Source organism: Mixophyes fleayi, chromosome 2 (genome assembly GCF_038048845.1).
Source record: "Mixophyes fleayi isolate aMixFle1 chromosome 2, aMixFle1.hap1, whole genome shotgun sequence".
Lineage (NCBI taxonomy): Eukaryota > Metazoa > Chordata > Amphibia > Anura > Limnodynastidae > Mixophyes > Mixophyes fleayi.
Genome location: NC_134403.1, coordinates 230,913,247 through 230,941,203, shown reverse-complemented (window position 1 = coordinate 230,941,203; position 27,957 = coordinate 230,913,247). Strand labels below are relative to the sequence as shown.

At 43.2% G+C, this 27,957-nt stretch overlaps 1 protein-coding gene across 4 annotated transcripts in view; it reads right to left on the bottom strand.

Annotated features, from left to right (window-relative positions):
• MYO19 (myosin XIX) overlaps positions 1–27,957 on the bottom strand; it is a 253,606-nt gene that overhangs the window by 86,515 nt on the left and 139,134 nt on the right. For all 4 annotated transcript variants that reach the window (XM_075195595.1, XM_075195594.1, XM_075195597.1 and 1 more), the window contains 3 exons: positions 24,747–24,860; positions 21,295–21,471; positions 7,591–7,737 (listed from right to left, as the gene is read on the bottom strand). In XM_075195595.1, coding sequence (XP_075051696.1) covers positions 7,591–7,737; positions 21,295–21,471; positions 24,747–24,860 — 438 coding nt within the window. The remainder of the gene's footprint in view (positions 1–7,590; positions 7,738–21,294; positions 21,472–24,746; positions 24,861–27,957) is intronic.

The following is a 27,957-nucleotide window of genomic DNA, read 5'->3' as shown; positions in this document are numbered from 1 at the left end:
GTGTAACACTGAAATAAACAATATCTCTAGACGTTGTACTGGAACAAGGTATATAGTCTTTGAGGCAAAGCAAAATAATGTATACTGTCTCTTGAAGCAAAGCTCAGTCAAATTATAAACCGAGCTGGAACCCAGGAGATTTCTATGATACAATTCAGAAATCACGATAAAAATAAGAGGATTTTTGTACTTGCGCTAAATCCTTTTCTCTGATTCCATCTGGTGGACACTGCTACCATGGGATTGTATGAGGGCGCATGGAGTTGGCACTTAAATAGTTAAACTGTTAATCTAACTGTTGGCAGAAGCTCCTCCCCTCTGCAACCCCTGTAGCTCCTCAGTGTAATTAAGAAGCCCCAATGAAGGGAAACAGAAGAGCATGCAACCAACAAAAGCAACAGAAAAGCGAACGGAAGGAACAGTGTCCCCCAGATGAAATCAGAGAATAGGATTTAACGTAAGTACAAAAATCATGTCTTCTCTTTCATCAAATCTGGGGGACACTGCTACCATGGGGACATTCTACATTAGCCTTTTGAGGGAGGGAAAGCTCTGTCAATCCGGCCTGCAAAACTTTGTGTCTCCTGATGCAAGTTTTGGCCGCAAAAGCATGAAAACGGTAAAACCAGGTAAAGTGTGGACAGAGAACCTGGTGGGCGCCAGGCAGAGCCGATCTGCCAATGCACCACTGCGCACAGACCAAGAGGTACTCCACAGAACTGATGAAATGCACGCTGACACGATCAACTACAGGCGGATCAGAACTAAGCCTGCCTGACGGGGAACATTATCCACCTAGCAGCAGTTCGTTTTGTAGCCAGCAAGCCACTCTTGTGAGCATCATACAAGAAAAGGGAATCCGATCTCCGTATAGTGGATGTCCTGTTCAAAAATATTCTTAGAGCATGGACCACATCCAATGAAGATAAGGATTACTTATCTGAAGAGGCAATCACGTCCAGAAGACTGGAAAAAGGAAAGTATCTTGCAAAATACAGCCCTGTCAGTATGGAATACCAGATAAGCTGAACGACAAGAGAGAGCCCAAAGTTCTGAAACTCTCATCGCAGAAGCGATGGCTAGGAGAAAATTCACCTTCCAAATTAGGAACTTGAGTTCAGTCAACTCCAAAGGTTCAAAGGGGAATGATTTAAGATCCCTAAGTACCAAAGTGTCACATAAGGAGGCTGGATGTGTAGAATCTGTTTGAAGAAAGTCTGCACCTCCAATATAACTACTAGCATTTTTTCAAAATATGTCGGAAGGACTGATACCTGCACCTTCAGGGAACTAAGGCAAGAGCCAACCTCCAAACCATCCTGCGAAAAAGCAAAGAACCTGGACAGTTGAAAAGCTGCCTTATCACAAGTCCTGCGTTCGAACCAACTGACATAGGTCCGCAACACTATGATAATTTAGAGAAGTGGCCGGTTTATTTGCCTTCAACATGGCATCAACAACCTTGGTGGTCAGGGTACTGAAATGGCCCCTGAAGCAGTAGATTATCTCAATGTAGAAGTCCCCACCCTTTACCGACTGTCATGTGCAGTACATCCGCATAACAGGCTCAACATGGCCAATCGGATGCAATCAGGATCACTGGAATTCCGCAGTGTCTGATGTCATGTCATGTTCATGACATCCACTGTGCACGCCGAGGGGTCTCTGGTCCTCTAGCAGAACCTGGGCACCTAGTGGTTACAGTGAGACGCCATGAGGGCCACATCCGAAGGTTCCAACTTGTGGACCAACCATCAAAACACCTCAGTGAGTAGAGACCACTCCCCTAACAACATGGTGTGTCTGCTTAGGTGGTCGGCCTCCCAATTTTTTACACCCAGGATAAAGATATCGCAGAATTTGCCGGGACATACATTTCCACCCAGAACAATATCTGGGGAGTCTCCTTCATCCGGCTCCAACACTCCTGTGACTAATATCCAGGACCACAGGACAAAGGACCTGCCCACCGTCAAGTATCCCGCCACCAATCAAGAAAAAGGCGCATCCTGGGAGACAACTGGAGCAACTGAGAGGCCAGACGAAGGTGGAATCCCAAACAGTTGAACAAGAGGTGACACTAAACTATGCTAGAGTGTAACCGCACGGAAACGTTTCAAATGTGGAGACCATCTTACCTATTCGTTTCATACATAGTAGGATGAAGACCTGGAGAAAATGCACCTTGTTGATTGGCAGAAACGACTTCTACGGTCTGGTGTCCAATATAAAGCCAATGAAAAGCATTCTCTGACAGGAATCCAATTGCGATTTTTGTAAATTTTGGTTCCAGCACTTGTTTGAACAGTGAAAGATGGAGCCAGAGGGTCTTATATTAGTTCGCCTTTACTAGCAAATCATCCAAGTATGGGATCATGCAGACTCCCAGGGTACACAACCGTGGTGCCATGACCACCGTGATATTTGTAAAGACTTATGGCCTCTACACTGCAATTAAGAAGCCTTGGAAAGGCCTAACAGAATTGAAAGTGGGAGTTCCCCACTGCAATTTGCGATGGGACACAAGGAGCCATCTGGCTTGTGAACCAGGAAGAGGTATGAATAGAAACGTCTGCCCCTTTGTCCCTCCGGGACCTGGCAGATAACTCACGCATTAAGAAGTGAAGTCATCAACTATCTCATAGCCAATCTTTTTACAATCTTTTAATCTTTTTTTTGGGGAAAAGAAACGGTGAAGTGGCTGACTATGGAAGTCCATCATGTAGCCACGTTGCATGATTTCTGTAATCCACCGATCCTGAGTGGAAGCCGCCCATTGGTTCTGTACCAATGAAGTAGACCAAGAAACTTTCGCCTGGATTTGACCCTGAGAATCAAGAGCAGCTCATAGGACACAAAATCTTCAAAGGCTGCAGGGGAAGGTTTTTCTAAGGGCAGCAGTCTTAGAAGGCTGCACTGATACATTTTGAATCAGAGTGATAGTCGCATCCACTGTGGGTATCTTTGCAGGATGAGCGCCACCACCGACTGTCCCAACGCAGTCGCGTACGCTGGATCCCCCATCTGAAGGGTGCCCTCGTGCGCACCTGCCCTAGCCATCTGCATCACAGTCCACACAAACTGACCCCGAAATCTACCATCCACTGGGTAGTTTGCTTTTACATTTTGCAGAGGTAAAATATTCCACCTCATTTGTTTTACCTTTGTCAGACATGTTTTGCAATATTCATGATGCAACAGAAATAGGTAACCTGCAACTCTATATCAACAGTTGCAGTTACACTACATTTATTTAAGTCCCTTATATATTTTTCACACTATATATATATATATATATTATATATATATATATATATATATATATATATACACACATATACACAAACACACACGCACGCACACATATATGTGTGTATACATAGCTATATATAGTTATGTGTTTATGTAAACACCTACATATCTCCTAACTCCACAGGAATAAACCCAGAGTTGTACTCCCCAACACAATTTGTGTTAATATACATAACAGAAAAATCCTCACAATAGAAAGAATTTCAGCAGTAAGACTATCTAGGTGAAGGAATTAGTAAAAGTATGTAAATATTCTACAGATATCTATTTGTACTTTGTGTAAGACAAAACTGATTTAAGGTACTCATCCCCATTTCTAGGGCAGAGTTTTTTTGTTTGTTTGCTTGCTTGTTATTTTTGTTAAGCAGTGTCTGAAGTGAAACTGCTCAGGAGTTTCTTCAACTGTCTCAAACTGTCAATTCTCCGGAACTGGCTCCAATGGAAGGGAGGATCAGTCCTATATGAAAATGACATGCTCCTCCTCAGTTTTTAACCACTGTATATGTGTAATAGTACTTGTATCTGTCAAGTAAAATTGATGTGTTATTATTTAAAAGGAAAACAAACAGGCCATAAACAATCACACCACAGAGATAATAGATAGTATAATCACTTTTGTTTTGACGATGGCCAATGCCTCAAAACAGTATGGAAATTAATCTCTGGATAGTAAAATAAATGTCTCAGAATAATTTAACTGAATAAATGTAAATACTGTTTCCATTAACTTTAGAGCCTTCTATAATAAAACTCTAGACTGTAGTTAAATATAGACAGTTCTCGCTCTATTACAACAAGGAACCTCATTAACTAGCTATTCCCTAGTGGGGTACTTAGCTGCTGAGGACCCAAGGCCTGTATGAGGATGAAGAGGGAAGGAGCCAGCCGCTGTAATTAAATAGCTGATGTCCCCGTTTTCTGTGAGGTGAGCAGTAAACTTTGTGTCTGTCATTTAGGCGTTGTGGGGGGAACCTCTTTGCTCTCACTCCCCGCACTGTTTGCTCTCTCATTTTTCTGACCAGTGAGATCCAAGTTCCCCCTTCCGCCTCAGCGGGGTACTTGGTATCTCCCTGTAATGGCCGCGTACAGATCAGGGCACAATGCACTATGCCTGAGGCAGCGCGGACCTGTCAGGAGAAATCATTGACAGCATAGTCAACACGCGGCTATCACTGCCTCTAACTGAAGAAATCTTCTATCTTAACTGAAATGAATGGAGCGGTGCTCCGTTTAGTCCTATGGGTGTAAATTCTGTTTACAGCACTTACCCCGTCCTAAGTAAAAATAAACAATAATAAAAATAAATAAAAGAAAATCTATTCTAACTAACAGCAAGTACTGCAGAGCAGTACTGAAAACAGCCCAACTCCTTGGGCACTTAAATAACACTGAGGAGCTACAGGGGTTGCAGAGGGGAGGAGTTTCTGCCAAAAGTTACATTAAACAGTTTAACTATTTAAGTGGCAACTCCATGCGCCCTCATACAAACCCATGGTAGCAGTATCCCCCAGATTGGATGAAAGAGAAAATACCAAACCAGGAACTGGAGCAAAGACAGGAACAAACTTGAACAAAATTCATGTCTCAAGGAGCACAGGTAACCAAGGTCATAAAACTATGTCAAAGTTAATCACAGGTAAGGCAGAAGTGGTCTTTAAATAGTGCAGCTCACCAATCAGCTATTCAGGGAAGACACACCTGTGCTGTAGCTCAGAGTTGATTGAAAGAAAGGATGCCGAGAACAGTTATCCAGAAGGAGACATCTACACAGCACCACATACTGAATAGAATGCATGATGCAAAGAACAACCATCTGAATCCTAACAATCTGCTAGTGACCAATTATTTAGCACTTTTCTAAAGATGATTTTGAAAGAGGTTTGGCTTTTACCCTGAAAGTTCAGGCATCTTTTCATGGAGCCAAACTGGCGTCTAAAAGACCTTATTTTTCCATTTTTTTCTCTAGCAGTAACAAAAAATCATGGCCTAGGTTAAAACCTTTTTTTTTAGCACCTTAGGATCTTAATATTGTATTGGATGATTTAATTTCAGATCCCTTTGAAACTGTGCAAGATATTCGCCTGAAATGGCTCACTACTTTGTTCCTAGAGGCAATTACATCTGCTCGTCAAGTGGGAGATTCATATGCTTTGTGGTGTAAAGAACCTTTTCTAAATATCTATGCAAAGTAGTATTAAGAACTAATCCTGGTTATTTACCTAAAGTGGTTTTCACTTTCCATGTCAACTAGGAAATATATTACCATATCTCTGTCCACAACCAACTAATAAAAAGGAAGAATGATTACCTATAGATCTTGTTAGATCAATATTGGTTTACCTTTACAGAACAAATGGTTTCAGTAAAACAGACCTGCTTTTTGCTCTTCCCACAAAATTCAAACCTACTCTTTCTAATGAATTAGAGATGTTATTTCAGTCCTACACAGGGAACTGGAGTGACATGCCTAAAATTTTAATTGCGCATTCTACAAGGGCAGTGGTAACCTCCTGGGCATGCAAACCTGAGGTCTCAACAGACGACATCTGCAAAGTAGCTGGATGGTCATCTTTACACACTCACCAGACATTATCTTCTAGATATCACATCCGCTGAAGAAGTTGTTCAATAAAATAAAATCAAAAATCAGTGTGGTTGATCTTAAGCCCACCTTGTGTGATTTACACTACTTTGGTACGTCCCACTGTAAGGGCTGCCATGGAGTAAGCAAATTAAATAAGAGAATTATACTTATCATTAATTTATATTCCTTGAAATACTCCATAGAAGCCCACTATTCCCACCAAAGTTCTATCTTTATGTTTTCATAGGCCAGCTTGGGAAGTTGGAGTCACCTGATATATCTTTCAGGTGCATTTATTTTTCTGGTCTCTACTACACTGATTAGGGAACTAACCCACTGTAAGGACTGTCATGGAGTACTTAAAGGAAAACAAATTAACATTAAGTATAATTCTTATGTTTTTTTCAGATAGATCCTATGGCTTTCCAGATAAGAGATACCATACCCTATATGTACTGCATATTTCCAGCTTTGAACCACAGTATATATCAACTGGCAACAAACTAACATTTGTTTCTGGATATTCTCCTTGTTTATTATATAAACAAATTTCATAGGATGATCTGCTTTTATAGAATTGTGAAGGACATGGCTTGTGTCATAATGTGAGCAGACAAGCAGGGAGCCCCAATTTAAGAGTTTAATAGCAGTTTCTCTCTACAACACATTAGTAATGCGAGTCTCCTGCAAAACGGATACAGGACTATTATGTGACCAAACGCATCTCTACATGAAACAAATCTCCTACAACAAATTTGTTTGTGCCTTGTTTGGACTGTTTATTGCATTGTCTTTTTTTTAGTTAGAAAATTAAGATAATACAGCTCTAATTTTTGATATTGTCCAAGATATTTTTAGTAAAAAAGTGAAATGACTCCCTTTCAGAACATTCCATCTGACTGTTAGATGTGGAAGCATGTAGTGCAGACTTGCCTAAATTTAGACAATTTGACAGTCTAAAAGTAAAAAAAGTCTGTCGTTCAATTGATCCAAGTGGTCTGTGCCCTTTGCCAGATAGGTGAGCGTGTGTGATGATGGTAAGACACCAAAATCAGATTTTCATTTTGGCCCACCATTTTCAGAAATCTTGAAGTCCAAGATTGAAGTCTTAGTATGAGCACATGAGCCAGAAGGAGAAAAAAAAAACCCTAAACAACATAAAAGGATTTTTCTTATAAAATATGAGGACTCCATTCACCACCATAGGGATACTACCATGTGATATTGTCACAGGAATAAGATGGATGAATAGGCAAATTGCATGCAAAATTTCACTCTTAAAATCGGGCAGATGTGCAAGGGTACAATTTTAGAACATAGAAACTAAAGATTCCACCACTTGTATGATCTAAAATACCATGATCCTCGACACTTAATAGGTATATCCAGAAAAGAGCACATACTAACCTTTATGGAAGAGAAGGCCCATTCACAATTTCAGCACTACAGCATCAATGTAGCAGCCATAATCTTTGTGAGTGCACCAGGAGCCAAGACAATTTCAAAATGCAATGTTCAAAACTTGCATGCAAAAATTAAAAGGGGTTTTATACCCCAGGCAACACATCACTGCACTTGTCAGGTCAGAAAAATTAGCAAGAAGAGGCTGCTTATAATTGGATACAGATGCAACTAACCAACCACTTGCTAGCCTCTCTAACCAGATTAACAGTAAAAGTAGTGGTGCAACTAACCTTAAATTTGGAAACTAACGTCCCAACTGATGTTCTGTTTGGTATGCCCATATCAACATTTTTATTGTTCTCTGCTGGAAACAGCTTTTGAAGCAGACTGTCCTTGGACTCTTGCAGAAGTTGCAGAAGTTCTGGGGGAACAGGGTCCTATGTAATGAATAAAAAAAGTCACATTTCAAACAAAAATAGCCCCACTGTGGTTATCCAGAAAGAAATTAGGATAAATAAAGGAGGAAACAAGTTAGGACGTTGTATTCATTCAGCTAAATGTAATCTAAACAAAATCTACTTTGAAACTTCAGCAGTTCCCATTGTGCCAAAATAAATTCATATGTCAAACCACCCAGGTGAATGTGTTGTGAGGTATGCAGCACATTGCACTTTCAACTGTGTATGCATTCAGCCCCTTGCTGTGCTTGGAAAGTAGGTCCATTATCAGAGTGCCAATAATAGAGATTACTAATAGATGAAACCTGTCCTTGAAATGACTACTATTTATTATTTAGTCAGAAGCCAATTAACCTACCAATAAGTTTTTATAGTGTGGTAGAAACCTACACAAACTCCACACTGTCCTGGTCGAACGTTTGTTGGCTCACTAAAGAAAAGAACATACAACATGGAGACCGCTGTCCTAGGCTGTCATTCTTTTGTACAAAGAGTAAATATTCATATGTGTAAATAATATACGTGTGTCATGTGTAGGACCCAATTTATATATCAATGTAAAGGGAATGTTTCATGTCGCAAAGGTTCTACCCACTCACACCCTTGAACATGTCTCTCTCAATAATCACACCTCAACACAACTATTTCCCTTTCCCCCACCCCTACCACCAGGGAATGTATACACATACAGTGGCACATTGTAAACACATGGAAGCATATGGGAGATACATATATGCATGGGAGAAGCATATAAGAATGACAGATATTACACATATTGAGAAGAATAACAGGCACAGGAGTAAGAGCAATGATAAACTGGAAGCTGGCATCTGTGATATAGTATTGTATCATTTATATTGGTATATTGTATGAATATATTATTTTATACATATATATCTGCATTGGGATTATCTGTTTTCTATATCACATTGGCTAACCTGTGACACTTGCGGTGTTGTGAAACTACAAGTCCCAGCATGCTTTGTCAATATATAGTAGCTTATTGCTGGAAGGATATGCTGGGACTTGTAGTTTCACAACACCTGGAGTGTCACAGGTTAACCAAGACTACTATAGCATGTGCTCTTTTGACAGTGATTTTTTAATAGTTATTATGAGAAAGGTTGAGGTTATTTAAGTGGTTAAGGACTGTAGTGGATGTGGCTAAATAGTGAAGGGAAAGTATAGAAACAGTGTAAGTAAGCAACAAGAAGGAATATAAACAAAGTTCCCAAACTGTGTGTGATCATTTGTAATATAAGTATCATTGTCCTGTGATGTGTTATGTATCAAAGCTTATAAGATTATCTATTTGTACTGTATAAATGTGTAGCACAAATTGTGTGTGGACACAGTGTATATGATTGTCCCACATTTAAGATATCTGCTATGGTGTGCCTGTGAATAGTATATAATATCATATATAATTACTGCAAACACTTATGCCTAACACAAAGTGTTAACCCAAAGCTGAAAAGAAACTGCAATTTCTGGTTCTAAACGGGTGAGCTGGTTTAGCGGTGTGATCTTACCTGCTGAACTGTGCCGTATTACATGCACTGTGTGTAAGGAGATTATATATATATATATATATATATATATATATATATATATATATATATATATATATATATATATATATATATATATACACACATACATGCATACATACATATACACTGTTTATATGATCTCAAAGTTCTATTTACAAGGAACACACAAACAAATACTATGTATTTGTTTATGTGTTCCTTATAACTTGAAAAAATAATTCAACAGTTCGTCCTGGATTATAAAAAAATGTGGTTAGGTTAATGATAGATTTGTGTTCATATAGCAATAGACACAGATTAATAGGTGACTTGGTGGATTTGCTATTAGATGTGCGCTTCCTAGGTGGATGGGGCAGTTAAAAAAAAATGCTGTACAAGTAGCTATTGTAGGTTCCTCATTTGAATAAATATTGCGCACCAGTGGAGACCATGGGGTAAATGTATCAAGCTGAGAGTTTTCCGGAGGGTTTGAAAAGTGGAGATGCTGCCTATAGCAACCAATCAGATTCTAGCTATCATTTTGTAGAATGTACTAAATAAATGATAGCTAGAATATGATTGGTCGCCCGGCAGAGCTGATCTGCTGAGAACCCGTTATGCGCAGCCCAAAAAGCCCCCACTGAGTGTGTGGAATGGGCGGCAATACAACTAAGCACAGGCCAATCGGATCTGACATAGGCCTGCTTGAGTGTGGACGTAATCCAATCTAGCAATGGTCTGCTTAGAAGACGGCCAGCCCCGCTCCGTTGAACCCATTGGTTCGAAGGAGAACCTCTGAAGCATGGTTAGAACCAAGTTTCGGTCCCAGGGAGCCGTTCGTGTAACGTAAAGGACCCCTTGAAGGAAGGTTGTTACTTCCGAAATATCAGATAGTTTCTGGTGAAAAAAGATAGATTAGGCTGACACCTGGACCTTTAGGGACCCAAGTCGCAGACCTGCGCCCAAGCCATCGTGGAGAAAGTCTAGGATACGGGAAAGATTAAAATTAGTCGGGTTGTTTGCAATACTTAATGTAGGTATGCCGCACTCTGTAATACATGTGGGCTGAGGTCAGTTTCCGGGCTCGCAGCATGGTGTCTACTACTCTGGAGTAAAGACCTCTAAACCGCCAAAGTTTGGCCTCAAAGACCATGCCATCAAAACCCACAGAGGTAGGTGCTGGTAAAGAACCAGGCCCTACCACAAAGGGTCATCTCAACGGAGCAGAAACCTTCTTGGAATTGCTACCCTGCTTAGAATGTCTGTGGACCCGATGTGTTGGGGCCAATTGGGAACCCTCAGGCTCACCAGAAGCTGCCCTAGAAAGGACAGCAACTTCTGGGGCTCTGTGAAGGACGGAAAGTCCCTCTGCCTGCTCAAGGGGCCCTACAGGAAGGGCAAGACTAGGGCACTCCCCCAGGGCATTTGTATCTGAAGAGCGTAAACTTTCATGCCATCTCTTGAGGAGAGATCTGAGGGGCAAAGGGAGTAAAAGGAAGGGAGCAAAGGGACAGCCTGGCTTTAAATTAGTGTCATCGCTATGTAAAAAGAACACGGGGGGGTCGACCCTTGAACAACAGCTAAGCTGACCTTCTGATCACCCCTCTCTTCAAGTTCTGGGAGGACGCCGCTCCAAGAACTGTGACCCACAGCAGGCGTCCCCCTAGCCCTGCGGTCATGGAGAGGGGAAGGGTCCAGCCGCCGGTTTGTCCGGAAGCCTGTGGTCTGGATGTTTTGTAGAGAATAGGGCTCTACCTTTCTGGGAATGACCTCTGGCCACAGAAGACCTGCCCCTAATGGTCGGGCTTCTTACTAATGGGCCTCCGAAAAGATTGGTGAAAAGACCCAAACCTCAGAACCCTAGGTTTAGGGGTACTCACTGAAAGGAAGGTACATTTACCTTCCGTGGCCTGAGAGATAATATTATCTAATTCTGGGCCAAAATGAGTCCGAGTAGGTAAGAGCCTCCAGAGATTTCTTTGACTTTGCATTGGCATCCCAGGACCTGAGCCAGAGAGTCCCACGGGCCATTATTGCCGATGCTGAGAAAGATGAGGAAACTGAGCTGCGTTTTGAGCTGTCTCTTACAGGTAACACGTGGCCTCCTTTAAATGTAGAACCAGGGGAAGAAGATCTGAGTCTTCTAACCCTGCTAGCAGCTGGTCAGCCCAGGTCTCCATTGCCCGGACGACCCACGCTGAAGACAAGACAGCAAAGGTCTTAGTGAGGCGCCTGCGCCTTAAATCCATCCAGGAAGATGGATTTAAGAAAACCCTCCACCCTGCGGTCAGTGGCATCAGGGAGTGCCGCAGAGAGAGTAGTATGGCGGGCCAACCTGGCCACTGGCATATCCAGCTTTGGAAACTGTGCCCAGCGGCCTGTTTTTAATGCCTGCAGGGGATAAATCTGCGTGGTATAACAAACTTATGATCTGGCTGCTTTCAAGCTCACTCAGATATTGTCACGGGCACTAGGAGTCTTTGCCCAGGAAATCACCAGATGATGGGCTTACCAGAGTAATATATGTGGTAATAGGTACTCTGGTAGCAGGGTGACAACGGAACAGGAGAAACAGCAGATGGTGAGAGAATGCTCGAGGAAAGTCTATGACTAGCAGCACTGGTAATGAGTAGATGACTGTACACGAGGAACTAGCTGGACAAGGAAACGTAAGGGAAGTCAGTGGTCTGCGTATTGCAAGTTGTACCACTGCTATAGTGAGGAGGAATGTCCAGAAGTAGCGAGGAGGTAGTGAGAGTCAGCGGTCTGCGTATAGCAAGTTGTACCGCTGTCTAGGTGAAGGAATGGAATCCAGGTGAAGGTAGATAACAGGGAAGTCAGTGGTCTGCGTATAGCAAGTTGTACCACTGCTATGTGAGAGGATACTTGAAACTGGTGTCACAGGGAACAGGAATCAGTGGTCTGCATATAGCAAGTTGTACCACTGCAATATATATGTGAGGAGGGCACGAGGAGATGAATGCTATGCAGAGTATACACGGGCACACAGAACTTGATCCCACGATGATATCACAATACAATGATAACAGAGCAGCACTGCTAAAGTATATAAAGTCACAATAACAATCCAGGCAATAGGAAACAAAGTCAATGGTAGCAATAGCCTCAGTGGATAGGAGACTTCCGGAGGAGAACAGAACTCAGTCCAGATGGATATGCAATACACAAGCAAAGTCAATGAGAAGTATGCATACCGCGGTTCAGGAGAGCAGGCTGTCAGAGAGACGTGCAGTGATACCTGAACGGCTGAAGGCCGGCAGGAGGAGAGACCACTGAAAAGTGGAAGCGGTAATCAAGTTGGTGCAGCGCACGGCAGGTAAACCAGCATGAACGAGGCAATACTCTGGAAGCAGTAGTAAATGGAACTGGAACATGAAGAACACGGGAGAGTTGTGGAGGTCTGAACTCCAGTAGCAGAGATGGAAGCAGCGGAGCGCTGACCCGATGAACACAGGAGAGTTGAGGTGAGCTGGAACTCTGTAGAAGCAACGGAGGCAGCGGATAGGAATCAGCTGGCTGCAGACACGATGAACACCGGAGAGTTGAGGTGAGCAGGAACTCTGTAGAAGCAACGGAAGCAGCGGATAGGAATCAGCTGGTGCAGACACGATGAACACAGGAGAGTTGAAGTGAGCAGGAACTCTGTAGAAGCAACGGAGGCAGCGGATAGGAATCAGCTGGCTGCAGACACCATGAACACAGGAGAGTTGAAGTGAGCAGGAACTCTGTAGAAGCAACGGAGGCAGCGGATAGGAATCAGCTGGCTGCAGACACGATGAACACAGGAGAGTTGAAGTGGTCTGGAAACCACAATAGAATAAACAGGAATCAGCAGGAGCTGAATACACGAGGAAACACAGGAACACCTTCAGAGGCTCATGGGAATGAGACTCCAAGATCAGGCAACGAGGTATTGACCACAGGTGCTTTAAATAGGGAGTGTTGCCTGATCAGCCAATTAATGAAAAGCAACAGATACTGAAGGCTTGAAAGGGCTGCACATGCGCAGACCCTCAGGATGGCGGACGGCCACGGTTCCTAAATACACGAGAAGTAGCACTCACAGTCCGGTGAGTGACAGTACCCCCCCTTTTAAAGGTGGGCACAGAACACCTGGAACCGGGTTTGTCCGGAAACTTGGAATAGAACTTCTTAAGAAGAGCTGGAGCGTTGAGATCTTCTGCTTTGATCCATGAACGCTCCTCAGGACCAAAGCCCTTCCAATGAACGAGGAAACGAAGAACTCCTCGCAAAATTTTTGCATCCAATATGTGAGTAATCTCAAAGTCCTCCTCTTGATGAATTTGAACTGGCCGAGGTGCTGAAGGAGGGACCGAGAAACGGTTGCTGATAAGAGGTTTGAGCAAAGACACATGGAAGGCATTGGAAATACGAAGGTTCTTAGGAAGTAGAAGTTTGAAACAAACTGGATTTATCACTTGAATGATCCTATACGGACCAATAAAACGAGGAGCGAACTTCATAGATGGGACCTTCAAACTAATATTTTTGGCTGATAACCAAACACGATCTCCGATTTTCAGTGGTGGAATAGCCCGTCTCTTTTTATCTGCAAAAGACTTCTATCTGGCAGATGTCTTCTTTAAACAGGTTTTGACCTGAGACCAAATGATTTTGAAGGTTTGGCAAACAGTCTCTACAGCAGGAACTTGGGTGGGAGGGAGGGCAGGAAATTCCGGAAAAGACGCATGGTGACCGTAAACCACAAAGAATGGAGTTTTAGAAGATGACTCATGGTACATGTTGTTATGAGCGAATTCAGCCCATGGAAGCAATTCTACCCAGTTGTCTTGGTTGGCTGAAGAGAACATCCTTATAAAAGTCTCAAGATCTTGATTGACCCTTTCGGTTTGTCCGTTTGATTGAGGATGGTAGGAGGATGAGAGTGATAATCGTATGCCCAAGGTCTTACAGAGGGCCCGCCAGAATCTGGAAACGAATTGTACTCCTCTATCTGAAACAATCTCGGACGGACATCCATGAATACGGAAGATTTCTTTGATGAAATACTCAGCCAGAGTAGAAGAAGAAGGCAAACCAGTCAAGGGAACGAAATGCGCCATCTTCGAAAATCTGTCCACCACTACCCAAATAGTATTGCAGTTTTTACTAGGAGGAAGATCAGTAACAAAGTCCATACTAATATGGGTCCATGGCTTGGACGGAATGGGTAGTGGTTGAAGCAAACCCGCTGGAGTTCTGCGGGGAGTGTTGAACTGGGAACACAATTCACATGCAGCCACAAAATCTTTGACATCTCTCCTCATAGAAGGCCACCAGTAACTTCGAGAAAGAATTTCAAAGGTCTTGCGTTCACCAGAGTGTCCAGAAAAACGAGAAGAGTGAAACCACAAAAGGATTTTCTTCCTAAGAGCAGGAGGCACGAGGGTTTTCCCAAATGGTAGCACCTTAGTGGAAGAAGCAGCCAGAGAAACACATTTGGGGTCTAATATCGAGTGGTTGGGACCATCTTCAACGTCTAAGGACGTCACAAAAGCTCGAGATAGAGCGTCTGCTTTTTTATTCTTTGCCGCTGGTTTGAAGGTTATGATTAGTTCAAAACGAGAAAAGAAAAGAGACCATCTTGCTTGACGAGGATTCAAACATTGAGCAGACTGTAAATATGACAAATTCTTATGATCAGTAAAAATTGTCACAGGATGACGAGCTCCCTCCAACAAGTATCTCCACTCCTCTAATGCTACTTTAATGGCCAGCAACTCCTTGTCCCCGATGGTGTAATTCTTCTCCGCAGGCAGAAGACCCCGAGAGTAAAAGGCACAAGGATGGAATTTTTGTTGCTCCGATCTCTGGGAGAGAATGGCTCCTAAACCAACATTAGAGGCATCTACCTCTAGGAAGAAGGGAAGCGTCACATCAGGCTGTCGAAGAATAGGAGCAGAGGAGAAGGACTCTTTAAGAAACTGGAAGGCTTGAAGGGCCTCAGAGGACCATTGCTTAGTATTGGCCCCTTTACGAGTTAGGGCCACAATAGGAGATGCAATCTAGGAGAAATCTTGAATGAAGCGTCTATAGTAATTGGCAAAACCTAAAAAGCGCTGAATTGCACGAAGAGTAGTTGGCTGAGGCCAATGTAACACAGCATTCACCTTTTTTGGATCCATCTGAAGACCAACTCCAGAGATAATATATCCCAGAAATGGAATCTGGGGCAACTCGAATGAACATTTTTCTAACTTGCAGAATAATGAATTTTTCCGGAGTCTGGAAAGGACCTCTGCCACATGTTGATGATGAGAAGGCATGTCCTGCGAAAAGATCAATATGTTGTCCAGATAGACGACAACACAAACATATAACAAGTCCCGGAAGATCTCATTAATGAAACCCTGGAAAACAGCGGGGGCATTACATAAGCCGAAGGGCATTACTAAGTATTCATAATGCCCATCTCTGGTGTTGAAAGCTGTTTTCCATTCGTCACCGGACCGGATTCTAATTAAGTTGTAGGCACCAAGAAGATCCAACTTGGTAAAGATCCGAGCTCCCTTAATATGATCAAATAACTCAGTAATAAGTGGAATTGGATACCGATTTTGATAGTTATGGCATTAAGTCCACGGAAATCAATGCAGGGGCGTAATGATCCATCCTTCTTTTTTACAAAGAAAAACGCGGCTCCAGCGGGAGAGGTAGAAGGTCGAATAAATCCTCGCTGGAGATTCTCTTGAATGTATTCAGATGTAGCTTGAGTTTCAGGTAACGAAAGTGGATACACACGACCCCTGGGAGGAGTCTTGCCAGGTTGAAGATCAATCGGACACTCCCACGAACGATGAGGAGGAAGACGTTCAGACTGAGTTTTATCTAATACATCGGCAAACGAAGCATACTGAGGAGGAAGTCTCGGTGAGGAAGGTGAAATGGAGGATTGCTGTATTTTAAGAGGAACGACTTGAGAGAGACAACGATGATGACATTTAGTTCCCCAAGACGTAACTTAAGGAGTGTGCCAGTCAATCTGGGGAGAGTGACGTTGAAGCCATGGAAGGCCTAATACAATTGGACTTGTAGTAACAGGAAGAATTAAAAATGAAATTTCTTCTTGGTGTAATACACCAATTTGAAGGGTTACTGGAGACGTACTCTGAGTGATGAGACCATTAATAATGCGTGATCCATCGATAGCAGTCACAGTAATAGGTGTCTTCAAAGTAATCACTGGTAGAGACCATTGATTCACGAGGGATTTAGAAATAAAGTTTCCCGCAGCTCCAGAGTCAATAAGTGCTTGGGACTTAAAGGATTTGGTAGCAAAGGAAACTATAACATCAAAAGCACAAACTTTTAATTTCGTAGAACATGGAGAGGACTCCAGGGACCCTAACTTCACCTCTCCAGAACTGGTTAGGGCCTGGCATTTCCCGATTTTTTAGGGCATGAATTGAGCATATGTGTGGAATCAGCACAATAGATACAAAGTCTATTTTTTACTCTTCGGTCCCTCTCCTCTGAAGTTAATTTGGAGCGACCTATCTCCATGGGTATCACCGGAGATGAAGCTGGGCGAAGTTGAGGACTTGAGCTAAGAGGTGCTTTAACTGAAGTTGTTTTTTCAGACTCTCTTTCACGAAATCTCATGTCTACACGGTGGCAAAGAGAAATCAAATCTTCTAAAGAAGTAGGTAATTCTTGAGTAGTCAGTGCATCTTTAATTTTATCAGAAAGCCCCTGCCAGAAGGCGGAAATTAACGCTTTAGTGTTCCACTGAAGTTCAGAGGCTAATATCCTAAATTGAATGACGTACTGGCCTACTGTACGAGAACCCTGACGTAGACGGAGGATGCTGGATGCAGCGGAAATAACACGACCTGGTTCATCAAATACACTTCGGAACGTGGAAATAAATTTGGCACTATCCTGTAATAATGGATCATTTCTTTCCCACAGAGGGGAAGTCCATGCGAGAGCTTGTCCGGAAAACAAGGAAATGAGATAGGCCACTCTGGAACGATGAGCAGAGAAATTTTGAGGTTGGAGCTCAAAATGAACTAAGCATTGATTTAGAAAACCCCTGCATGTTTTGGGGTCTCCATCATATTTTGACGGAGTAGGCAGGTGAAGCGTGGAAGCCGTAGACACCTGGGATGGCACTGGGGAAACGGAGGAAAGCACAGGAGCATCAACAGTAGCTGTGATATTTTGCACAGACGTTCCTTGGGAGGCTAACGCCTGGTAACATTGCAGCAACAGTTGTTGGCGAGCATCCTGTTGTTCCATACGGGTAACCAGATGCTGCAGCATCTCTTTAGCTGTAGGTTCCGCATCTGGGTCTGTCATGGCCTGATCTTACTGTCACGGGCACTAGGAGTCTTTGCCCAGGAAATCACCAGATGATGGGCTTACCAGAGTAATATAGGTGGTAATAGGTACTCTGGTAGCAGGGTGACAACGAAACAGGAGAAACAGCAGATGGTGAGAGAATGCTCGAGGAAAGTCTATGACTAGCAGCACTGGTAATGAGTAGATGACTGTACACGAGGAACTAGCTGGACAAGGAAACGTGAGGGAAGTCAGTGGTCTGCGTATTGCAAGTTGTACCACTGCTATAGCGAGGAGGAATGTCCAGAAGTAGCGAGGAGGTAGTGAGAGTCAGCGGTCTGCGTATAGCAAGTTGTACCGCTGTCTAGGTGAAGGAATGGAATCCAGGTGAAGGTAGATAACAGGGAAGTCAGTGGTCTGCGTTTAGCAAGTTGTACCACTGCTATGTGAGAGGATACTTGAAACTGGTGTCACAGGGAACAGGAATCAGTGGTCTGCATTTGGCAAGTTGTACCACTGCAATATATATGTGAGGAGGGCACGAGGAGATGAGAGTATACACGGGCACACAGAACTTGATCCCACGATGATATCACAATACAATGATAACAGAGCAGCACTGCTAAAGTATACAAAGTCACAATAACAATCCAGGCAATAGGAAACAAAGTCAATAGTAGCAATAGCCTCAGTGGATAGGAGACTTCCGGAGGAGAACAGAACTCAGTCCAGATGGATATGCAATACACAAGCAAAGTCAATGAGAAGTATGCATACCGCGGTTCAGGAGAGCAGGCTGTCAGAGAGACGTGCAGGGATACCTGAACGGCTGAAGGCCGGCAGGAGGAGAGACCACTGAAAGGTGGAAGCGGTAATCAAGTTGGTGCAGCGCACGGCAGGTAAACCAGCATGAACGAGGCAATACTCTGGAAGCAGTAGTAAATGGAACTGGAACATGAAGAACATGGGAGAGTTGTGGCGGTCTGAACTCCAGTAGCAGAGATGGAAGCAGCGGAGCGCTGACCCGATGAACACCGGAGAGTTGAGGTGAGCAGGAACTCTGTAGAAGCAACGGAGGCAGCGGATATGAATCAGCTGGTGCAGACACGATGAACACAGGAGAGTTGAAGTGAGCAGGAACTCTGTAGAAGCAACGGATGCAGCGGATAGGAATCAGCTGGCTGCAGACACCATGAACACAGGAGAGTTGAAGTGAGCAGGAACTCTGTAGAAGCAACGGAGGCAGCGGATAGGAATCAGCTGGCTGCAGACACGATGAACACAGGAGAGTTGAAGTGGTCTGGAAACCACAATAGAATAAACAGGAATCAGCAGGAGCTGAATACACGAGGAAACACAGGAACACCTTCAGAGGCTCATGGGAATGAGACTCCAAGATCAGGCAACGAGGTATTGACCACAGGTGCTTTAAATAGGGAGTGTTGCCTGATCAGCCAATTAATGAAAAGCAACAGATACTGAAGGCTTGAAAGGGCTGCACATGCGCAGACCCTCAGGATGGCGGACGGCCACGGTTCCTAAATACACGAGAAGTAGCACTCACAGTCCGGTGAGTGACAGATATCTCCGTAAGTTCCACTATTGCCGGAAAACAGACAACATGACGTTTCCTGCGTTTAAAGAGGCCCAGGTCTGATCGAGGTTCTTCTAGATCCAATAGATTCAATGTCTGGTGAACTGCCAGTACGAGATCCTCCCAGAGGGTTCAGCCATATCACCTACCAGGCGGAAATCCAAATCCTCAGATAGTTCACCTTTCTCCACCGAAGACTCTTCTGAATCAGAAAATGTGAGCAGAGAATGCAGCATCATGCTTGGGTTCTAGGATTGTCCAGGTCTTTAACCAAGGACGTGGACCACGCAGGTTCTCTCTGAGAGGGGCCTCTGAAAGAGGAGCTGGATGCCAGACTAACAAGGCTCAGGTTCACATCCTGCCCTGCTGCTAGTGCCAATGATGCAGCAGATGGGGCTAAAGGGGCGGGAGCTAGGGGAGTACTCCAGCAAACGCTGGAATTGGAATCTCAGCCAGATAGGCAAGCATCTGAGTTAGTGCCGACACCGACTGCACCAATGTGACCGCCCACGCCGGTTCCTCCAACTGCTGTGGAGCAGAACCCTCGGCCTGTTCACCCCGGGCCCCTGCATCACAGTTCACACAAACCGCCCCTGCGTCCGACTGTTCGCTACAAAGCTTTACTGTACATTTGGAGCAGGTGTAATATTTAGTCCAGGGTGTCTTACCCTTGTCTTACATTGTTATATAACAAGGTAATATTTAATATTTTCCCCCTGATGTGTTTATCTGGCACAATGTGTGTGTGTGTGTTAGGGAATTTAGACTGTAAGCCCCAATGGGGCAGGGACTGATGTGAGTGAGTTCTCTGTACAACGCTGCGGAATTAGTGGCGCTATATAAATTAATGATGATGAATGTTAACTCCGAAGCAATAGCAGACATATAACCACTGGAAAGCTTTTCCCTTGCCTGACATATAACCAGGTAATGACTTGCCCCAATTTACCTGCCACCTGTTTAGCAAAAGAGGCAGAATGTAACACCCAGGGATAATTGGGAGAAGATGTTTTGTTTTGTTTTTTTCCAGAAAAGTTAATCAAAATAACTTTCATAGAGGATACGGTTTTGTCTATGACATACACCACAGTACCTACCAACTATATATATATATATATATATATATATATATATATATATATATACATACACACACACACACACACACACACAAACACAAACACACGGACCTAAATTCCAGCCCATACTCCTATAGAAGACCTAGGTACAGAAATTGTGATTTATGTGGCACATTGTTTAGTCCAAACAGCATACATATATCCACTATAACACTGTGTACAGTGTAAAAAAAATGATTGAAAAAGGTACTTAGCCCTCCTGTTGGCCAAGAACCAGTTCAAAAGATTGGAGAGAAGAGGAGCCTGTATCTGAATTGCAGCCTTTTCTCTAGTCCCTTGACTGTAGATAGGTTCCCTCCTTGTATTTCCTGGGTTGGAACATATCAACTTGTTGCAAAAAAAAAAGGGAGTTCCTTTTCATTTGCTCCCTCCCCTCTCAGGCAGCCTAAGCATACAGGCTAAATGTGGGCTTTTGTTAGCATAACCCAGCTGGCCTCTTATCTATAGCTACAGGTTTTCCCAATAACAGCTGCTCCATTGTTTTCTAATCATGATGTGTTTTGATAGTTAATTAGTTTAAGGTTTAGCAACATCTCCCTGCAGTGTAGGGGCTTGGTGATACCATATAGTAATTATATTAGAACCTCTTGCCACGGTTTTTCTTTTGTGGACTATTTTTGGTATATTTATTTGTGTTTGTTTATCCCACTGGATTTTGTATTTGTATTTTGTAGTAAAAAATTTCTTGAGTGCTGTCCTGCATAATTCATGAGAAGTTAATGTTTGCTCTATCATCAGATGCAAGACATAAATGATCCTGTCATAGACATTACAGAAAATACATTATCACCAATGATAAAATAAAAAAAATGAAATGACATACTACATACTGTACATTCATCTATGATCACTGAGCAGGCAGGCCAAGTTAATTGGCAAAGGCATACATAAATGTAGTGTACCGAAAAGAACATTTTCTGAAATTTAATTATTTTACACTACACACCTTGTTTTTTTCTGCCATGTGTTGGATCTGGTATGTCACTTTTCCAGCATAGTGTGATACAATAAAATTAGGCTTTTCACTGTATCTGTCCCATTCAAAACACTTGCTGTGGGAAAGAGCTTTTTCTAACCTAGACTGGAGTTGGACAGCATCTGAAGACCTGTTCAGACGACATTCCTAAGAAGAAGAATAAAAACAGCAACACAAATGCCATTTCTCATGAATATCAGACATCTAGCTGGACATTTAATATAAATCATTCTGTTTCACTTTAAAAGTACATCTCTTGTGGAGGCAGCCATTTATGGGTATTATATTTATGATAACAGCCTATGCATATATTGGGAACCTGACCTGAGACATTTTATGACTGAACAATAATGTGAGTTAATATTGGTTCAGTACACCAAATAGCTGTCTTCACTGCATTGAGGCAGCAAACAAGAATCTGGATGGTGTAACAATCATTTCACAAAACATTTTGGAATAGTATGACATAGCTTAATGCAGCAATCACACATATCAGTTTTTATTTCTTCTTTTTTCTTTCAGCAGCAAGTTAAGTGCTTTTTAAGCATGCATCTGATTTTGTCGTAGCTGTCCTCCAACAAATCATTATCTCCTTTTCAAAATCACACTGGAGGACACAAAATATTGCTGCCAGTTATACCTAGGCTCACAGCTCTGAGCCTATCAATGCAGTTACAATCTCTGTCCCTCCTCTGGTGAATGATAAACAAAAAAATTACTGGTCAGAGTTACTCCCAACTGGCGGATGATGACAGGAGTACCCATGCAGCAAAAAAGCTAAAGCCTTTCCCAGAGCCAAAAGATGAAAGAGGTTCAGTTGAGATAAAAGACAAAGGCCAGCAGCTGACTATGTTGACATTTCTTCCTGACTGGTTCATCTTTCAGGTCTTCAACTTCCACAGTCTCTTCTCACTCCAACCATTCCACACCATAACTAGCTGCACAGACATGCTGGCCACCAATGTCTGCTTTAGTACTGATACTGGTGGTTGAAAATGGTCATGTGCTCTACACCACCTGATGCTTGGCATTGCAAATGGTTATCTGAAGCTTGCGTGCGGTTGCACGGCCATGGAAACGCAATCCCCAAAGCCCCTAATGAACATTTATTGTGCTGACTTTGCTTCCAGAGTCAGTTGCAACAGAGGAAAGCCTATTCTTTTTTTAAAGAATCTTAAAAAGGTCCAATAAATCGTGGAGCAAATTTCATGCTTGTAACTTATCCAGGTGGATAACCACTTTTTGTCTCTCAGGACCAATTTTGGAAGCACACCTTCTCTTGTCCGATAAACACCTACAACGAAGAGAGGCTTTGGTAAACTTTTCTTTAAACTTGGTCCAGATAGATATCGGAAAAATTATGAAGAAAAAAGTCAACAATGGGGACCCTCTGGCTTGGGAACAGAGAAAAGCACAGGAAGAATAGGATGGCAGATGTATTGGATGAAAAAGGGGGATATGGTTGTGACTTTGTGAGTATGATTACTATGGGTAAATTTAGCCTTATTGTTCTGATTGACTGTAATGTATTCTCAAAAAAGTCTCCAGATCCCGATTTTCCCTTTCGACCTGTCTGTTGGATTGTGGCAGTGGAAAGTTTAGTTTGATATTGAAACTGTTGCAGAGAGACCTTCAGAATTTGGATACAAACTGTACAATCAGAGATGATTTCTGGAGGATAGCCATGCAAAGAAAGATCTACTTGATCCACTAGCATGGAGGCAGAAGGAAGTCTATTCAAGGTTGCAAAATGAGTAGCTTTTGAAATCAGATCAACCAAAACCCTGAGAGGGTCAGAAGGATCAAACAAGTGAGACAGTGCATCCACCTTCCTGTTCTGGTGAAAAAATAAGAACGAGACTAAAACAAAAGAAAAATAGGGACAACCTTGTTTGGCAAGGATTTTAACACTGGGCTATCTGAAGGAAAAAGAGATTATTTTGGACTGCGTATACAGTCACAGGAAAGCAGGCCAAATCAAGAAGAGATCTGCATTCTTCAACGGCATTTTTAAAAGCTAATAGTTCCCCAGCTCCAATAGTGTAAGTACAAGACTGTAAATGGAGCAAATAGAGATTAATATCCTTTGATAAAATGTCAATAATAATTAGCAAATCTTAAAAAGCACTGGATAGCTTTAAACAATTGATAGCTTTAATGCCAGTCTTATTCCTTGATGCAGAAGAAAAGAAAGTACCTTTGAAACTATCAATCAGAGTGGATATAAAAGGAGAAGAATACTAAATGTTGACGGTATTAGCATTCAAAACTCTATAGTCCAGTGTTGGCTAACCTGTAACACGCCAGGTGTTGTGAAACTACAAGTCCCAGCATGCTTTGCCAATATATAGCAGCTTATTGCTGGAAGGGTATGCTGGGACTTGTAGTTTCACAACACATGGAGTGTCACAGGTTAGCCAACACTGCTATAGTCTATAAATGGACACACACCGTCCTTCTTTTTAATGAAGAACCACCCTTCCCAACTGGTTAGGTGGATTTACAGATAAAACCCGACACCAAGTTTTCATGAAAATACTGACATGGCCTTATGTTTTGGTAAAGACAATGGGCAGACATGACCACATGTAGGAGTTAGTATGATATCTATCGCTCAGTCCAACCATTTAAGAGGAAGCTATTCTTCTGCTTTCTGCTTGATGAAAACGTTAGAAAAATTTGTGTATTGAGGATGAAAATGATGTTCCATGGATGTAAATAACACAGATAAATGGGAGGTCGGTCTATCCCTCTGTTGACACTGAGAATGATGGCCCCAAGAAAGAACTTGCGTAGAGTGCCAATCTAACACTAGAAAGTGCAACATAGAGTGAAATGGTCTCTTTATGAAAGGCTCTCACTTGTAACGTTAATGGAGCTGTATGCAGCTGAATGGTGGCTTGAGTGGCTTTGATGCCATCGATAGTCGTCAAGGAAATCGGAATCTACAGAACTTGGGCAGCGGGAGCCAAACAAGATACTATGGATTCTGAAATGGAATTGCCTGCTGCGCCTGAATCCAGAAAGGTATTAACTGCCGGTTTCTTGTGCCAGTTTCTCTCAGGGTTAGAGAAACAGGCACAAGAATCCGAAAAGGGAGAATGAATCTTGGCCATTGGGACAGGTCCCAAACAGAGGTCCTGGTTCAGCACAATAAAGATGAACTTTCTTTCCTTCAGGAGTAACGTGAGAACAGTACAGTTGCATGGGCTCCTCTGTAGGCACAATTGGAGTCTGGAAGTGGGGTGCCAACTTAACTGTAGAATGATGTGACAGCTCTTTCTCTTATTTCTGTACCCGTTGGGGCATGTTCACTGTGTGAACCATAATACTGCAACTTGGGGATTTCATGAAAGAATTAATATAAGCGATACTACACTACTGGCAAACATTTAAAAACATTTTGCTTTGTGATTACGCACCTCATTTAGCAAAGAGAAGATGCTGACTGGATTTCCTTCGATGAGATCCACACAGTTCTTGTTGTCTTGGTAACTGATGAAAGACCATTTGAGTCCCTCTGCTGAATATTCCTCCTGCAGAATAACAAATCACAGCATGAACGTTTAACATGGCAAACTTGTAATTTCTACAAAGCATGTGACAGATAGCTACATAACCATATATTCAAAAATTTATGGGTATTTCTTGTGGAATAACACAAATTTGACAGTTTAAGCATCAAGTTCTCTCTCTCTCTGTATATATATATATATATATATATATATATATATATATATATACACAAGCACATACATATACACACACACACACACACACACACATATATATATATACATACATACACATATGCACACAAACACACACATATAAGAGGATTTATATACTTACGTTAAATCCGTTTCTCTAATTCCGTCTGGGGGACACTGCTTACCATGGGTTGTGGAGGGGAGCACGGGAGTTGGCACCTAGCTAGTTAATCTTTAGCACTGCTGACAGACCCCTCCCCTCTACAATCCCCCCGCCTCTTCCTCCTCAGTTAATTCAAAAAGCCCCAAGGAGATAGGCCAATCAACCAAGAGCATACAGAGGAAAGGCAGAAGGGAGGGATCGCAGTGTCCCCTAGACGGAATCAGAGAAACGGATTTAACGTAAGTATATAAATCCTCTTTTCTCTTTCATCCAGTCTGGGGGACACTGCTTACCATGTGGACGTTCTAAAGCAGCCCCCTAAGGGTGGGATCGCTCCAAAAGCCCCGCTTGTAGAGCACTACGAGCGAAATTTGCATTCGCGGATGCAAATACATTAAATTGATAGAATTTGGTAAATGTGTGGACAGAAGACCAGGTGGCTGCCCTGCAAAGCTGGTCAGCAGAAGTCCCATTTCTTGCTGCCCATGACGCCCCTACCGATCTGGTGGAATGGACCGTAAGTCTCTCTGGCACAGGAAGGTTAGCTCTTATGTAAGCCTGCTTAATAGTTGCCGTAATCCATCTTGCAATGGACTGTTTAGAGGCTTGCCAGCCTCTTTTGTTAGAATCATAGAGGACAAACAGGGAATCGGTTCGTCTAATTTGAGATGTTCTTTTTACATGAATACGGAGAGCCCTAACCACATCTAACTTTTCAATAGAGTGCAGATCAAACTGAGAAGTAGATGAAAAAAACAGAACTACAATTTCCTGGTTCAAATGGAAGGAGGACACCACTTTTGGAACAAAAGAGGGGAGTGTTCTCAAAACCGCTCTGTCCTCGTGAAAAACCAGATATGGTTCCCGGCAAGACAGAGCTCCCAATTCCGACACCCTACGTGCCGATGCAATTGCCAAAAGAAAAACAACCTTCCAGGTCAAACACCTAATATCTGCTTCAAGTAAAGGCTCAAAGGGAGGCCTTTTAAGCATGTCCAGTACCAGGTTAAGATCCCATGGTGCTGTAGGCGGAACATAGGGAGGTTGAATATGCAAGACCCCCTGAAGAAAAGTCTTGATATCTGGCAAATCAGCTAATTTCAGGTGAAAAAAGACTGAAAATGCCGATACCTGAACTTTTAGGGTACCTAAACGAAGCCCTGCTTCCAGCCCATCCTGAAGAAAAGCCAATAAGCGAGGGAGACGAAAGGAGGACGTGTGACATGTCCTATTCTCACACCATCTGATATAAGCTCTCCAAATTCGATGATAGATGCGAGCCAAAACTGGCTTTCGAGCTCGCATCATAGTGTTCACTACACTGGAGGAAAAACCCTAGCCCTCCAGAGGCTCGATTCAACAGCCATGCCGTTAAACTGAGCTGAGGTAAATTCTGGTGATGGAAGGGACCCTGAAGAAGAAGGTCGTCTCGTGACGGAAGACAAAATCCTTCTTCTACCGCCATAGACATTATGTCCGCATACCACACTCGGCGTGGTCATGAGGGAGCTATTAGAATTACCGGCAGACCACCTTGCCTTACTCGTCTGAGCACGGGAGGAAGCATGGGAATTGGGGGACACAGGTATCCCAACCTTAACTCCCATGACATAGTCATGACGTCCACTGCCACCGCTAAGGGGTCTCTTGCTCTTGCGCAAAACCTGTGAACTTTTTTGTTGTGTTCGGAGGCCATGAGATCTATATCCGGAAGATTCCCACCTCTGAACTAGAGACTGAAATACTTCCGGATGGATTGACCACTTCCCCGGCATCATTTGATTTCGACTAGTCGGCCTCCCAATTCTTTATTCCTGGAATGAATACTGCCGAAATTGTGGGACATACTGTTCTGCCCAAACAAAAATCTGAGCTGCAATTTCACTCTTGGTTCCTCCCTGCCTGTTAACATATGCCACAGCCGTGGCATTGTCGGACTGAAATCTGACAGGGTAGCCCTGAAGGAGGGACTGGGCCCCCGAAGGGCTAAAAGAATTGCCTTCAACTCCAACACGTTTATTAATAAAGCCGATTCCTGAACCGACCAAAGTCCCTGGAGCCGGAGGTGCAGGATTACCGCCCCCCAACCTCTCAGGCTGGCATCTGTCGTGGCTATGATCCATGACCATGGAGCGAAAGACCTGCCCACTGACATGTGATCCTGATTCAGCCACCACTGGAGCGATTCTCTTGCCCCCGGAGACAGCGAGATCCTCTGGAGATCCAAGTGTATGTGGGATCCTGACCATTTCCGTAATAGATCCCACTGGAAGCATCGAGAATGAGCCCAACCGAAGGGGATCGTTTCGAAGGAGGCCATCATCTTCCCAAGCAGCCTCATACACAAATGAATTGAGGGATTGCGAGAGGACAAGACCTGGGTTGTTATATCCCGGATTGAACTGATCTTCTCCGTAGGCAGGAACACCTTCTGCCGACTGGTATCCATGATAAGCCCCAGTAAGACCATGCATTGACACTGAACCATCTGGGATTTCTTTAAGTTTATCAGCCACCCATGGCTCTCGAGGACTGCCAAGATGAGGGATAAGTGCTGACGTTAGCAAATCTCTGAGGAGGATTTGATGAGCAGATCGTCCAAATAAGGCAAGACCTGAACTCCCTTTAAGTGAAGACACGCTGCCATGACGACATGATCTTCGTGAAGACCCTCGGAGCTGTGGAGAGGCCGAAGGGAAGGGCCCGAAACTGATAGTAGGAGGACCCCACTGTGAATCTTAGGAGAGACTGATGGTAGCT